The 17,712-nt window shown below is 34.9% G+C and overlaps 1 protein-coding gene across 1 annotated transcript; it reads left to right on the forward strand.

The window, feature by feature from the left end:
* The first annotated feature begins 6,694 nt into the window (after positions 1-6,694).
* LOC147406038 (protein ASPARTIC PROTEASE IN GUARD CELL 1-like) lies at positions 6,695-8,648 on the forward strand. The gene has a single exon (XM_086433956.1). The coding sequence runs from the start codon at positions 6,855-6,857 to the stop codon at positions 8,349-8,351; it is 1,497 nt and encodes a 498-aa protein (XP_086290082.1). The 5' UTR covers positions 6,695-6,854; the 3' UTR covers positions 8,352-8,648.
* The last annotated feature ends 9,064 nt before the right edge of the window (positions 8,649-17,712 follow it).

Genomic DNA, 17,712 nt, shown 5'->3' on the forward strand with positions numbered 1-17,712 from the left:
TCACTTGCATGTCCTTCCAGGTGGACTTGTAACCAAAGTCGAACCATTGCATGGCTTTCTAAATTGAAATGAACTTAGCTCTACCTTGACTTATCTTCACTAACCATTTCCCTTGATGAAATCCAGGCTGCTTCATTACCCTTCTTATCATCATCACTGTTGGTGATAAACTTGCCTTTTTTACCTCAATACCTTATGAAATATGACTAACTAACTTGAATTGGAAGCAATGATACATGAGATATTTACTCGACCCATTAATATCTATGTATGGCACATCTAGAGATCTATTTGTTGGTAATAAACTTTTTGCCTTCACTGAAACCAATTTTTGGTTGAGGATGAACTTCACTCTCTGGTGAAAATATGATGGCACTGTCCCAGCCAACTGGATCCAAGACCTCCCGAGAAGAAAATTGAAAATACTTGGCATGTTTATCGTTTCGAAAGTGATTTAGAATGTACATGGTCCAATTGTGACTGGTAAACCAATTTCATCCATTAATTCTCTCTTTCAGCTATCGAAAGCTCGGATTTACATAATATTAGGTCTTAAGAAAGATCGATTTACGCCTAACATCTTCAAAGTTGTCTAAGGACAGACATTCAATACAAATCCATTATTTAGCAACGATCATACCCTTGCACATCATGGCGATATGTAGTAGTTCTATGTGACCACAGCCCTTTGGAGTAAATTGATCCTACGAGAATGTGATGACATTCGGTGATACGATCATTTCCATCATCATACCCAACTACTCGGGTGAAGTGGCCTCTATCATATGTAACTCGTTGAGAACCATGAATAGCGAATTTTTGTGCTTTTCTGAGCTTCATAGCAACCCTAGTACCGATACTTTGACTGGTACTTTGTTCAATTGCTCTACAAGGCTATATTTACTCTTTCTTAATTAATTACCTTCTTGTTTATTACTTTTTTCTTCTTCTATGCCTGTTTGCTATGTTCTTCTATGATGATTGTTGTTCCCTTTCTTTTTTTATTTTTCTCTACCACTATTTCTATTACTTCTATCTCAACTTCTTTTCCTTTTTCTACTACCTCATTTGTTCTAACTACTACTTCTATACTGACTACTGTCGGTTCTCTATCAACTATAACCTCTGTTTCAATCATCTATTGTGATTGCTTTATTTGTTCTATATCAATAACTAACCCTTTCTTGATTGCTTGTTTTATTCACTTTGTTTGTTCATTCTACACCTTTTTGCTACTCTGACCAACCTCTATCACTATATGCTTCCCTTTCTCTTTCTCAGTCTTCTTCTCATTGTCTTTCCATTTTCATGTTGTCCCATTTTCAGTCGTTCTCACCACTCTACCTGCCTTAGTAATGTGGTCTACATCCTTGGGCTCCTCTTCTTTCTCCAATTTTTTAGCCTTTTTTGTCTCCACAACTTTCTCTCCTCCTTTTAGGAATATTAAACCCGTTTTGTAACTCCCAGGCACAGCTTTGTTGGATATAAAATTAAAGGGTTTGGAAGTTTTGAAAGTGTGTTAGGGAAGCTCTGGTTCAACATGAAGGATTAGAGGTGGTGGTAGTGTAGTGGATCAAGATGAAATGGGAGTGTGAATGATGAGTGGTGGCAGAATTGAAGGTAATGAGATTGGTGTAATGTTTGACAGAGTGACGAAATTTGAGGATAAAATAAGAAGTGGTGGGTTTGGAGAAGATGGTAAAGAGTTTAAGATGAGGCCTCCAAACTGGTGGTGATGCAAATGGGAGTGTTATTTTGACTTTGAGAGAGATATGATAGTGTTGACTGAAGTGTTTGAAGTGTTGGGTTTATGTATTCGCCAGTCCTATACCATTTCCGTTACCATTATAAGCTAGAAGGGGATTTTGATTGATATTATGTTGCATTGGTGCGGGATCAAAAACTAAAAACTTCCTATTTACGAGGGTTTGAACAAGATTCCTTAACTCCCAACACCGGTCTGTGGGGTGACCAAAAGCTCCCATATGAAACTCACAGTTAGTGGTAGGATCATACCCAAATGTGTTCTCAGCTTCTGGATGTGGCTGTCTCAATATAACATAACCTCCCTTAACAAGGATAAGCAAGAGCTCCGAAAACTTCATTGGCAATCAAGTAAACTTTCTTCTTCTCTGTTGTTGGTTGTTGTTGTACTAGTTGTTGTTGTAGGGTTGACGGTATTGTTGTTACGGTTATGCATGAAATTGAAACTATTTTTGATTGTTGTATGGCATTGCTTGGGGTTGTTGTGCTTGATATGGACAGCTCAGTGGTGCTTGAATAGTTACAGGTGTTTTAGGTGTTGTAGTTGGGAAATGAACCGGTAGTTGAGCTGGTTGTATATAGTTAACCTACCTTTCATCTTTCTTTATCGTAACTATCGATTTATTTTGTACTGCACCACTGGATGAAATACCTTGCTGTGGAACTGTCCAATCTATAATCATCCCTGACTTCGAACCATCCTCTATCTTATCAGCAATCTAAACCAATGAGGAAAAACTAGATGAGGTATGCGCTATGAGATGAGTATATTTGTGCTGCCCTAATGTTGAGATGAACATTGTGTTCATTTCGATTTCTATAATGAAAAGGACTCCATTCATCATTGAGCATACTCTCGCATAGTCTTTTTGGGATTCCTTATCATCTTGGTTACACCCTGCTTATCTAACGCCACATTTTTCTTGAATATGTAGTTACCCGTAAAGGCAGTGGCCAAGTCTCTCCAATACCTGATTTTGTTGTGGAACAACAGAGTGAACCATCTTTGTGTTACCCCAATCAAGCTCCTCTGGAACATTTCATTAGGAACTTATCATTTCTTTTAAATTGGCATATAATGCCACAGTACAGTTTCAGATGTGTGAGTGGGCACCCAATGCCATTGTATTTCTCGAACTCTTGATACTTGAAGTCCATTGGTAATATGAAGTCCGAATAGAAACATAGATCATCAAACCCGAAGCTATCTAGGGAATCTCCCCGTTTTAGTCAATTTGACTCTTCTATAACTTCACAGCTTGACCTCAACGTAATTCCTCTCGGGCATTCTAACCCAGTTTGACTCTTCCTCGTGTGCTATCATGATATGTTGAAGAGGTGGACATTGAGTAAAGATGAGGGGAAGAATGTTTGTGGCTTGAGGTAGTGTCGATACTGGCACTGGCACATTGTTTTAAGCTTGTGTCGACATAGGATCAAAAGTTGGTGCCATTAGAGAAGGTACCACTATTGGATTGGCTGCTATGGGTGTTTGCTGACTAGACTGTCCTGGTTCGTTTACATGATTTTAAATAGCTTGAGTAACCCCAGGAATCTGAATCAATGCTGATAGTATGTTCCCAATTGATGCCACTTGGTCATTCAATTTCTTGAACGCTTTTTCACTAATCGGATGGTTGTCAGTCAGATTGTCTGTAGCAAATGGGTTTTCTGTAACTGGAGGCTCAACTCTACCTATTGGCTCCATGATGGCAATCTTAAACCTGAGATGATACCGAATTTGTGTTGTAACCCCTCTTCTCAATCCTCTACTCTTTTGCTGCCCAATGTTTGCACCCAAAGCGTGCAAGCAATGGCATGTCTAGATCACCCTCTAGTAGTCTTGTTGGTGGTAAGGGCCTAGTTTCTTATGGAGATGGATCTCCTGAGTCTGACCAATAGTAGGAATTTAGTAGGTATTAGACTCATGAGTCTCCATGAGAAATTTTAGTCATTTTAGAATAACTAAGAGGCATGTGTGCTTTATAGTATTGTGGGTGTTGTTTCCATCTGTGGCTATTCTATCCATGTTGATGTTAAGAGGTTTTGGGTTGTTGGTTATGAGATTTATCTTTTCTCTAGATTAGTTAATTATACATTAAACATATTTAAACTTATGGGGATAATGTGTTGATTATGTATTAAAACTATGGGAGTAGATAGTTTTTAAAATGCCCTTGTTAACCTAACCCTATAGTTAATGCTTAGAACCCTTTCATGTTAAAAAGCCCTGACAGGTGAAGCCCCATGGAAGGTCTACTGTTGTATGTGCAGATAGGAAGGAATATGTCTCCAAAGATGGTTTTATGTTGTATTAGCTACAAGTATGTAGCAGTCAATCACTTTGTTCCCTTACGTGGTCAAGATTAAGTCTATAAAAGATCAATTGATCTTGCAGATCCAATATTTCTAAGTTGGCATGACGATATGATGAAATGTGAAATTTAAAACCTAGCAAAGTAGGTTCAAGGTTGACGATATGATGAATAGGCAAAGAAAGGAGCATCAACGATTGACATCTCTGCATCTTTGGTGAGAAGTAGTTTTGAATTTGAAACCTACGTTTTTTATTCCCATTCTTAATTTTAGTTGAATAATTTGTTTTACTATATTGTTTGTGAATTATTTAGTATTGGAATGATGCGTTTTGTGATCTATTTCTAATTGGATTTTATGTGAATTGAATTTCTTGGGTGGTCAAGATTTAATTTCTATGAGTGATCTTTATTTAATGATTTTTTTTTTCTAATTTTTTATTTATTAATGTTTCGTTTGTTGTGATTAGTGAATTAGAAAGCCGTCCCATTGTTTGTTAAACCTCCATATTCAATAATCATGGACTACAGATCTTTATTTTTATTTTTTTAAACTCATCCTCCAATAATTTGATAGTTCAGGACTGTACAAATTTTGATGGGAAGAAATTGTCAATTATGGGATTTTTTCACAATATAACTTCCCACATTTGATTTTTAAGATCATTAGGCACATTCTTCCACTTGACAAAAGTTGGTGATACATAGGTCTTCATAACACACTCTATGGATATACATAATTTGTTTGAATTTTTCCCAATAGGTTTTCCATCTATACTATATCTCATAGGGATACGTGCACTTGTTACAAATAATCAATTTTTTACAAAATCCGACATTTAATAAGAAATACAAAACATGTCAATATCATGAATGACTAGTAACATACTCGTAAAAGTAGATGCAGATGATTTATCGCTTGATATAGTACCTATCAAACAAATATAATATGTATAACAATCATTTCTATGATGTCAAAAACATTGTTGATTTTAGTTTTTATTATAAAATTTTAAAAATTATATATATAAAAAATTGATTTAAAATTATAGATTGTCCAACGTTAGATGACAGTTTAATTTTTCATTTTTTTGCGAGGAATTTACTCTTACCCCCTATAAATTTGGTGAAATATTAGTGATATCCCTTGCAAAAAACAAGATGAGGTCTACCCCCCTTGAATTTCGTGACTTGGTCACACCATTAATAAAATGAGTTTGCTATTAACAGAGAACATCAAATGACTTAAATACCCTTGGATTCATACAATTACCAAAACACTCTTCATCTTTTTCTTTCTCTAAATGAAGGTTGTTGTAGGTGGCTTTGCAACCATGGAGACACCTCCATCTTTGGTTGATGGGGAGAAGAATGATGACAAACAATTTCCTTACTACTTTAGTTAGATTGTAAGCCTTATTAAGAGTCATTTTTCACAAATGGATTACCACATCAACAATCCAACACATCCCTCTAAGTTTCTTCAAAGTACTTAGATAAAAAAAAATTCAGAAAACAATTTCTTTTGAGCTTGAGCCTAGGTTTTGAAAATGGATGGCTATCGAACTTTCACATAACCTCAAACTTAAAATTCAACGGTGAAAAAATAACTTTTTGGAATTTTTTTTCCAAATTTGATAGACTTTTGTCCTCTACAACCATGAAGCATCCATTTGTGTTTTTGGAAACCACAAGGTGAGACCAAGGACCCTTAGTGAGGGTAAAATCCTTACTTAGTAAGGTTAGCAACTGCCATGTCTTCTTCGCCACTTCTGATGGTATTGGAACAAACCAGATAATGACTCTAGTCGCGATTGAAGCCATTTATGGCTTCAATGAAACTCGTTGCCATGGCTCACAAATACTACAATAGATGAAGTTGATGCTCGAACAATGAACCTTTGATTCGAATGAAATCTAGAACTCACCCTTAATAGATCTAGTAGTGGATTAATTTTTTGGCTCTTTTTACTTGTTCTTATGATTAGGGTCTCGAAGAGAGATGTGAAAAGTGTAGTTGAAATTGAAAATGAAAAGAGAGAAAGAGAGAGATGAAGACTAATTTGATAATTGAAGTTCCCAATGAAATAGCAAATTATTATTTTAACAATTTGACCAAGTCAACAAAAGTCAAGGGGGCAAAAGTCATCTTATATTTTAAGAGGGGTATCACTAATTTTACTAATTTTATATAGGGGTAAGGCTAAATTTCCCTTTAAAATCAAAACAAATTGCAACATAATTGTTGGGTTATCTATTGTTTCATACTTTGATAATTAAATAATCTAATAACATTGATTAAATTGCTCTTGAGTTAACAAATTAATCTTAGAGAGTGTTACAAATAAATATAATGTTGGATAGTTGAGTAATCCATTCCCACCTCCCCCACAATTTTCCTAAAATAATTGGATGATAAAAGATAACGAAGCCAAAACGTTTAAATTATTACTTTTTATACAATAAATAAGAGTGTTATATTTTAAATCAATTAAAATCCAAATCTTAAAATGAGAATGAGAAAAAGAGAAACAAACAACATGAACTCATCATGCCTAAGGAATGAAGTTTAAAAGATACACAAAGATCCAACCGTAAAAATCTTTCTACTTTTTAACCGTAAGTTAGGTTCAACCCTTCTCCCTCTCCCGTTTAATTCTGCTTTTGTTTTCAACAATGAGACTGACGTGACTGTAATTCCTCTCTCTTTCTATTAAATAATCCAAACCTCTCTCACAATCTCCACACTCCTCTCTCTCTCTCTCTGCTACAACAATGGCGGTATTAGGTTTTCTCTTTTATTTCTTCTTCGTTTCGTTTTTCTTCTCTTCATCCGTTTTCTGTCGAAACTTAGTAGAAAGCCCCAAATCAACAATTGTACTCGACATCGCTACTTCGATTCAGAAAACCCTTGATGTTCTCTCATTCGATCCAGAAACCTTTCAAACCCTCCAACAAGAAGATCAAGAGCAGAGTATTTCATCATCAAAATCCACTGTCTCTTCTTCCTTGATTCTTCAACTACATTCTCGAGACGCTCTTCACAAATCCCCCCACAAAGATTACAAATCCCTAACCCTAGCTCGACTCGAACGTGACTCGGCCAGAGTCAAATCCCTCAATATCAAGCTACATCTTGCAATTAAAGGCATCAAGAAATCAGATCTTAAGCCAATGGACACAACCCAAGTAGAAGACAAATCCGGGAATCTAGAAGGTCCGATCATCTCCGGAACGAGTCAAGGAAGTGGTGAGTACTTCTCCCGTGTCGGAATCGGTCGTCCGTCCAAACCCCTTTACATGGTCCTTGACACAGGCAGTGACGTCACCTGGGTACAATGCGCGCCTTGTACGGACTGCTACCAACAAACTGATCCGATATTCGAACCTTCCTCATCTTCCTCTTACGCTCCTCTCTCTTGCGACAGCAAACAATGCAAATCTCTAGACGTATCGGCGTGTCGTAACGGTTCCTGTCTCTACCAAGTTTCGTACGGCGACGGATCTTACACTGTGGGAGATTTCTCCACTGAAACCCTAACGTTTGGAGACTCTGCTTCTGTTAACAACATCGCTATCGGATGTGGCCATGATAACGAGGGTTTGTTTGTTGGCTCAGCCGGATTGCTTGGCTTAGGCGGCGGCTTGCTTTCTTTCCCTTCTCAAGTGAATTCCTCCTCTTTTTCTTATTGCCTCGTCGATCGAGATTCCAACTCCGCTTCAACCCTCCAGTTCGGCTCAATCGCTGAACCCACTAACGCCGTAACCGCTCCGTTACTCCGCAACCGTCAACTCGATACGTTCTATTACGTGGGCTTAACGGGGATGAGCGTTGGCGGAGAAATGCTGTCAATCCCTCCGTCACTTTTTGAGATGGACGAGAGTGGTAACGGCGGAGTTATCATTGATTCAGGAACGGCTGTGACTCGGTTACAAACCGACGCATACAACTCGCTCCGTGATGCGTTCGTTAAGGGCACGAAAGGCTTACAGTCAACTAACGGCGTTGCATTGTTTGATACTTGTTACGATTTATCATCAAAGACGAGCGTTGAAGTTCCCACCGTTAAATTTCATTTCCCTGATGGAAAATCGTTACCGTTACCTGCGAAGAACTACTTGATCCCAGTTGACTCAGTTGGAACGTTTTGTTTCGCGTTTGCACCGACTTCCTCTTCTATGTCAATAATTGGAAACATACAACAGCAAGGGACACGTGTCAGTTTCGACCGTGGTAACTCACTAGTTGGTTTCTCGTCTAATAAGTGCTAGAACATGACTTTACCATTTTACCACTGAGAGGCAAGTGGGTGGTGGTGTGTATCTTTCTCGCTTCCAGTGGCATGTATAGTAAATTAATAGAAGTTTAAGGGGGAAAGTGAGTGAGGTATCCTAATTCTAAATAGGAGCTGTTGTTTGTAACCGCGTTATTATTATTAGGTTAATGTTTGTTTATTTGTTTGTTTGTTTGTTTTATAGGAATTAAATATTATTGTGAGTATAATATTCTAAAAGAGGAAAAAATAGTCAAAGTTATTTATGAAGACGTTGCATGAGTGCAACGTGTCACGATTTAATTGCTTACTGTATATAATGACTGTCGGTGATTTTGGTTTTTGTGGAGAGAGAGAGAGAATCTGCTTTATTTGTGGGCTTTTGTTTGTTTATTTGTCAGTCACTTTCTTGGGATATGAAATTTTGGGGAACAGTAAATCTGTGGAATCGCTTTTATCCCATAAGGATGTTCCCAAGTTTTTTCCAGTGGACCCACCTCTTAAATTGCGCATGCTATGGTCCACATTTTTATTGTGATCAGAGCCCAAAGGTGCCTTAGTTGGCCCACCTACTGGTGGTCTTGGTCAAACTATTGGACGGACCGAACCAATATTTAAAAAAAAATTAAATTTAAAATTTTGTAATTTTTTTTTTTTTTGAATCGTGGTAATCTGATTTTTGATTAGTAGTAGAAGAAAATGGGCATTTGAATTACTAGTTGGCCTCGGACTCTCAGTTGGTTTGCCACATTGCAAAGCAACTTTGTGGTCACAGCTTACTACTCATTAAAAATAATAATAATAATAATGTCATTAGTTTAAACAACAAAAAATATTCATCAAAATGCCGACATGCCACCTTTTATCCTTGCTCTTCCCTAATAGAGTAATGCGAAAATGATCTCATTATTCCCTTGTTTTCAACCAAAAATAAATTATTTTTTTCTCTTTCCAAAATTGATTACATTCAACCTATTGAGTAAAAAGTGTTACCCTTGTCTTCGACCTTGAATTGATATACTTTAACCTCCAAACCTACAGAAGATAGGATTTTTTTAATGAAGATCATGTGATTTTCTATGATTTCCATTGAAGGAATTTAAGGTAATGATGTATTTAAGATGAAGACAAATAAATTAAAGTTAATTTATTATAGGGGGTGAGAACTTGAAGATAAGTCGATCTATAGGAAGAATTGGTTAATTATGGAAAAAGAGAGAAAATTTAGATTCTTTTTTAGAGAAACATTTTCCTTACTAACTTGATAAATATTTTAATCCTTACTAAGGGTATTTTACCCAAATGGATTACCACATCAAAAATCCAATATCACAACCCTCTAAATTTCATCGAAAAATTCAAATTCAAATTTTTATTTTTCAAAAAATAAATTTTCTTTTAATGTGATCCAAGATTTTGAAAAATGGGCAGACAAACTTCCACCTAACTCCAAATTTTAAAATTAAAATTCAATGATGACAAATAAATTTTTTTTAATTTTAATTTTCAAAATTCCCAGAATTTTATCCTTGGACCTTGTGTTTTTATGCACGAGATGAGCCCAAGGATCTCTAGTAGGGGTGAAATCCTTACTAACTTAGCAAGGCTAATTGGATTCTATTTTTTTAATAGTTTGGAAAGAAGAACAAAGTCAAAGGGGGCAAGTCGTCAATTTGAAAATAGGGGTATCTTAAATATTTTTCAAAATGAAGAGGGATTACCCAAAAACATAGGGTATATGCCATTAGTTTTTATAATATAGGGTATCAAATATTTACCAAAACAGGGATTTAGTGGAGGGCTCCGCCCCTGACTGAGGACCACAATTAAAATAAAATGGGATTTGCGGTTGTTGATGAAGAATGCTGTAAAATGATAACTCTAATCTTAACTTTAAGTGTACCAGAAGGTGGCATATTGCAAACGCACATCTATCAAAAGGGCTTATAATGAAATTTTGAATATTATACAGTAAAAAGTTGTTTTTATAATTTTGAAAACAAAGCGACAAGTGGTTGCAATGCTCATGTTTGACCAAAATGTCCGAGATTCTATTAACTTTAAATATAGAAAGTGCGGGCATTTATGACCACTCAAATTTTGGTGTCAAACCACTTCAATTCCTTCTCTAGTTTTAAAAAAAAATAAAGATAATATTAATTCACCAAGAAGGATGTTGATCACCATTAGTTAAAACGACTAGCAATCTTCAACAAGACAGACAGTAGAGAGAGTTACCCATTAATCCGACATGAGATTTTAGGTGAAGCATCCAACCTTGTTGCAGGTGATGATCTCTTATATCTAAGAAGTTGGAAATTGGAGGATGTCTGCCAACATGGAAAGATCACATAACAAAAGCTAGTAGATACGGGACCAAATTCGAAGGTAGTAAATTGAAAATATGGCATCTGATTGGGACATGATCGTTAGAAATAAAGAAAAGATACCTGGATGCGCCACCACTCAAGGGGATACGAAAGTTTTCAAAAAACCAAGAAGGATAAGCAAAACTATTTCTTTACTTCTTGTCGTCAACCCTGATTAAGAGTTGTTAAGAAGAACTATGTCCTCTTCTCAAAAAAATGGTTGTCTATCTCTTGTTTTTTGTTAAGAAGGGATCAATAGGTGTCTTGGGACCTTGACTTCAGAAGAAACTTCAATAACTAGGAGATTCCAATAGTGACATCCCTACTTAGCCTTTTACCTTTAATTAACTCATCTTTTCAACTGAAGGATAGCTTGACTTGGTGTAGACACCCCATTTTCGCACTCGCCTGATTAATCAACTCATCAACCCGATTGCAACGATTCCCAATGATAAATGATTATTCCAATGCTTTATTTGTTACTAAACATGTTTCAGAAATTCGGATGAAGTATCTCAAACTAGCAAAACTGTAGAAACCACGCTACGCTAAGAAAATATAACCCCAAAAACATAGAAATCATCATTTTCCAGAAAAAAAGAAGTTTTACGATAAAAATCACTAAATAATGATCAAATTACCAAAATACTCCTAACCTCAAAACATCCCTAGAGCCTACATTACGCTTAGGAAAATCCTTTCAAACACATAAAACAACAAATTGAAATCAAATAAACCATTTCACCAATTTTCACAAAATTCGACAAAATTACGAAAATGCCTCTCATAAAATTCACGACCATTTCGCACAAAAAATTTCATAAATGAAAAAAATCAATATTCCCAATGAATTTCTTACGAAAAATTGATTTCAAAACATCTTGGAACATTAAAAAAGGACTTAAAACGTAAAAAGTCATTTTCGAGGGTAAAATGGTAATTTTACAATTTTAATAATTAAAAATTTCGAAATTAATAATTAGAACATTAATTAATGTTAAGTGAAATCCTAATTAAAATTCAAGTCAATCAAGTAAAACTTAAGTCAAAATCCTAAAGTCAAGTCAATCAAGTAAGATTTAAGTCAAAATCTTAAAGTCAAGTCAATCAAGTGAAACTTAAGTCAAAGCCCTAAATTCTAGTCAATCAAGTAAGACTTAAGTCAAAATCCTAAATTCTAGTCAATCAAGTGAGACTTAAGTCAAACCCCTAATCAATCTAATAAGACTAAAGTCAAAACCCTAATAGAATTCTAATTAAACTCAAGAACCATTTTAAAGAATTATAATTAAACTCTAAAACTATCTAAAAGAAACCTAATTAAACTCTAAAACTATCTAATAGAATTCTAATTAAACTATAAAACTATCTAATGTAATTATAATTAAACACTAACTCTATCTAAAAAGTACTTTAAAAAATCTATAAATAAGGGTCCCTACAACCTATTTTCGTATCAAAAAATAAATCCTAAGAAAAATAGGTCAAAAAGCTTCCCTAGCCACCCATAAACCCTAATTTTTTAAGTCCTAACTCCTTACCTAACATCCATACCCCAACTTTAGCTCAAAAAACACTTAGAAACCCCTTAAAAATATCCAGAAATCCATAAACAAATCAGAAATATTTAGATCTAAGAAGGAGGTACTTCGTCTTAGAGGTCTGAAATGAATCCGGTGATAGAACAAAGCGAGGAGTACTATACGAGGAGCTGTTCTATCAGATCTGAGGGAATAAAACAGTTGCATTGCAAAGATAAATATTTTTATTTTATTTATTTATTATTATTATTTAGGTCTTTTTAGCAATGTAATCGTTTTTTGGAATTAGTAGAGACCAACGTTTGCCGGGCGGGATTGGTGCCTAACACCTTCCAACCCCGTAATGTGATCCCCAGACTCAGTATTTTTTAGTAGATTAGTTGTTTGTTTATCCATTTCGAATCAATGTTCGGCTCTTAGACCGTAAAAACTAGGTGGCGACTCCCAAACCTCAAAGTCAAAAGCGGATCCGCTCACCCGACGGATCGATGGCGCTTTCAGTGGCGACTCCACTAGCGACTATTGAGGATCAGACTTGAAAAACCCCAAGTATGGGAGCATTACCAGGATGACCTAGTTTTTTTTTATTATTTAGTTCAATTTATTTTATTTGTTTATTTATTTATTTATTTTTGTGACTTGATTGTGGATGATCTTGGGTGTTGTATTTTTGTCTAATTAAGGATCACTTTTTGATGACCCCTAAATAATGAAATATTCAAATTGACATATGAAAATGATCGAATGATGAAGGTTGGGATAGCAATGTTAAAACATTTTTATAGAACATTCTAATGAGAATTAAGTCTGGGCACATCTAAATAAAACGTAGATCTCATCGAGTAGATTAATTTAGAACATGAATTCACTCAATTTCGTTATCGGGAACCTTGGATATCATCGATGCAAGTTTGGATTAATCTGTAAATATGAAATTATTGTTGAAAGAAGGTTGGGACAGCAATGTTAAAACGTTTTTACAGAACATTCTAGTCAGAATTAGGTCTGGGCACCTTTAATAAAATGTAGATCCCATCGAGTAGATTAATTTAGAACTTAAATTCACTCGATTTTGTTATCGGGAGCCTTAGATATCATCGATGCAAATTCAGATTGTATTTTTCTAATTCACAGAAAATCCGAATTTATCTAGTGTTAGCACAGTTAATGTTTCTGATTTATTTTGTGAGAGCGAGCTCATTTTGCATTAGGATCTTTTTCTTTGATTTTCTTTTGGGATGTGTTTCTAGTTTTTTTTTTTAATTTTTTTTTTTAAAAGAGGGTTCATCGCTCATCATCTCAACAATTATCATTCTATTATCAATGTAACATCTATTGGAATCTCGATTTATTTTGGATCACCCAAAAGTGATCATTGATTGGACCTTAAAAATTATAAAAATTATGCATATTGCAATGTTTGGGTTTGGTCAATTATTCTATACCATACTCATTAATTGATTTGCCATTGATCTTGATCAGATATATAGTTGATGTGCTTATTGGTGATCTTAATGATGTTATTAGATTGGTATTTATTTTGGCTAATATTCATATAGTATCAATGTGTGATGGTATAATCAGGCTCATGGGCCCATTTGTTTAAAAAGGCCCCGGGCACACCTCACCCTGTTTTGCACACACCACTAGTATGTTTATCGCTTTGCACGCTTGCATGTCCCTTATAGCCAACGTGACACTAATGCGTGGCCCGGTCTCTTTGGAGATGCAACATCATTCATGAAAATCACAACTCCAGTCACGTACCTTAGGGTATATTAAACTGGGACATCAGTACCGTTTGCTCAGGTGACTTTGAAAGGTATATCGATGCACCCAGGTTAGAGCGACCTGAGTCTTTGACATATTATAAGCCTTCCTAGTCACATGTCCCGTTTGCCAACGTAGTACTAGTACGTGGTCGGTCCCCTTGTGGGATGTCAAACCATTTATGAAAGTTACAACACTTAACTCGTACTCATAGGTATATCAAAGATGATCCAAGTACATCAGTTGCATTTCTTGGTCAAAATCAGTGTCTAAACGAGATCCTGCTCCGATGTATTACGGTACTAGGAGGATAGACTACATCTATTATAGAAAAGAGGTGATTTAAGAATGCCTTTGCTCAAGCATCGCGCGTCACCTCTGATCTGGGGATTAAACTGGCTGTTTTTGACTTCAGAGAAGTGAGTTGAAGTTTTAGATTATCACCTATATGGTATATCAAATCAAGTCACCACGTACTGGCTGATTGAGTACGCTCGAGAGGTATATAGGTGTACTTGGGCAAAGGTGGCCAGATAAAAATGCATTGCACATAGTAAGCTTAGAATCTAGAAATCTCATCTGTAGGTTACGACTCAAACTTATCATGGGTTTTCCCGGGTTGTTTATTGAATGGGACCTTGTGAATGATGAATGTGTGTGAATGATGTGAATGATGAGATCAAAATGTATGTATGAGATCAGAATGTATGGTTGTCCTCAAGGATCAAAAATTTTGTTTTGGAAATTAAAATGGGTGCACCGACCCAATAAATAATCTATTTTTTTTAATAATTCATAATGACTCAATCCATCTCGATCCAACAATCATAATGGGTCAGGCCATTTAAATCAAAATGGAAATCAAAGTCTTTTCTAATTCGAGTTTTAACCCATCTTAAAAAAAATATTTTCCGAAAGGAAGTATTTTCCAGAAAAAAGTGTTATCTAAAAAAGTGTTTTCCAGAAAAAGTGTTCTTTAAAAAATATATATATTTTTCAGAAAAAATATTTTTCAAAAGAAAATGCTTTTCAAAAGAAAATGCTTTCCAAAAGAAAAGAAAATGAAGAAAAAAATTATCTATTTTTGCATGGAAATTTTTTGAAATATGTTTTTTACCAAAAATCTATTTTTTGCATGGACCTTGGAAAATTACCAAAATATGTTTTTCTAAAAAGAAAATGATTCTAAAAAATAATCAGATTTGTGAAAATTATTATTCAATAAAAACATTATTTTTCAATAATTTTCAAAAGTGCAATAAAATTATTTTCCTTCTGAATAATCATTGAATAGATGAATTGTTTAATGGATTGGTGCACAGAATTCAATAAAATCTCAAGATTCATTAAAATGTTATCAAAGGGGTAACACTAAAACTGGTTAAATTCACTTTTAATGATATTTAAGGGTTATCATTGTACCTAAGCTCAATCGTCCATCGTCTAGCTAGGGTTGTAAGTCCGGTCAGTTAGAACAAACGTCAGTACCAAATTAACAGTTAGAAATAGCCTCAGAATTTCTCAATATCACCCAGTTGTTCCCTGAAAATCACCGTGCCTCAATTATGTTGGTTGTAAGCAATGTCTTAGTCCTCAGTCCAAATCAAGCCCGTTGTGGGTAGTTGTCGTGAGTTTTCATGAGTTATTTGAGTTAGCTCAAGTCCAATTTTTCAATGTCATGTTTTCTTTAGATCGAGTCTACTCTTTTTCTATTGAGTCAAGTTAATTTATCAAGTCTATAGAGGTGTTTGTCGCCCCATCTGAATTTGATTGGATAAAAGAAATTTTTGAATACCTCAAGCGCATTAACGAATTAACTAATAATCTGACTTCAAGGATAGATTTATTTCTTGAACGAGAAAATAATGGTTGGACTCAACCTTTAGATCATTGACCTTAGAACAAAAAATTCCCAAGAAATTCAAATAGAAACCATCATATCCCTAAAGGAACACGAGGGGGTAATAAATTTTCTCAGAAATTTCAAAAGATTTGTTCACGTGATCCTATGAGGACATGTTAAGTGCAAGCTTAGGTGTTGTCCGACACGGAATAAATACTCACTCCATAAAATGGAAATACCAATGAGATAAAAAAAAAAACGTTACAAAATGTATTAATGTTGGACTTCTCAACATGGTAGAGCTCCCAGAATATATTACATTCTTAGACTAATGAAATGGTTGAGGCGAAATTAATCTCTGATAACGGGTCATACTTAAAAGCCGAGATTATTACTCTATGTTCAAAGTTCAAGATTTGGCATCATCTCCCTATCGTCCTCAGATTAATAGAACGGTTGAAGCAAGCAACTAATAAGAGTCTCAAAATAACTATTGTGAAAATATGTCAATTGCACCAGGATTAGTTAGAGAAGCTACCATTCACACTATAGGGGTACAGAAACAGTCTTACCAGTTAAAAGGGAAATTTCATATCTCAAGGTCTTGATGGAAAGTCAATTGCTAGAAACAGACTAGATTCATCATTGGGTGCGAAAAGCTAAACTTGATTGAAGAAAAACAACCTAGAAGTTTGTACCACGTGCAAACTTATCAAAAAAGAATCGCTCACACGTTTGACAAGAAAATCAAAGTTCTCCACTTACAAGTTAAGGATTTAACCATCAAACTTCAAAGAAAATTGAGCACTCGTCCTCGACCATAGGAGGAAGTCTAAATTCAATTGGAGAGATTCATCTATCAGTAAGAAAATACTACTTTGGAAAACCATCATATTTTAAAGAGAATCAAGTACCTATTTTTGACCCTAGAGGGAAGTTCAAACCTAATTGGGAAGGTCCGTTCATCATCAAAAAATATTACCTGAAAAAGCTGTCAGACTTCAAGATCATGGAATCGAACTATCAAAGTCAACCAACCTTGACCAGATCAAGCAATACTTGTAGACACCCCATTTTTGCACTCGCCTGATTAATCAACTCGTCAATCCGATTGCAACGGTTCCCAATGATGGATGTTTATTCCAATACTTTATTTTGTTACCAGATATGTTTCAGAAATCAAGATGAGGTATCTCAAATTAACAAAACTGTAGAAACCACGCTACACTAGGAAAATATGACCCTAGAAATATATAAACCATCATCTTGCAGATCAAAAAGAAGCTTCACGATAAAAATAACTAAAAATGACCAAATGATCAAATTACCAAAATATCCCAACATCAAAATATCCCTAGAGCCTATATTACGCTTAGGAAAACCCTTTTGAACACATAAAACAACAAATCGAAACTAAATAAATCATTTTGCCAATTTTCATAGAATTTGATAAAATTACGAAAATGCCCCTCATAAAGTTTACAACCATTTCACACAAAATTTTTTATAAATGATAAAAACCAACATTCCCATTGAATTCCTTATGAAAAATTATTTCTAAAACATCTTAGAACATTGAAAACCGACTTAAAACGCGAAAAATCCTCTCCGGGGGTAAAACGATAATTTCATAATTTTTATAATTAAAATTTTCAAAATTAATAAATAAAATATTAAATAATTAAAGTGAAACATTAATAAAATTAATTTAAAATTTTGAACTAAAAAAATCGATCAATCAGGCTCTTAGGCAAAATTGTTGAGGGTTCGCAAGATATTTCTTTAAGGACCCCTCCATTTGGGGGTCCAAAGAATTAAAGATATAATAGAGGTTCT

This window comes from Akebia trifoliata, chromosome 3, assembly GCF_017979445.1.
Source record: "Akebia trifoliata isolate Shusen 1 chromosome 3, ASM1797944v1, whole genome shotgun sequence".
Lineage (NCBI taxonomy): Eukaryota > Viridiplantae > Streptophyta > Magnoliopsida > Ranunculales > Lardizabalaceae > Akebia > Akebia trifoliata.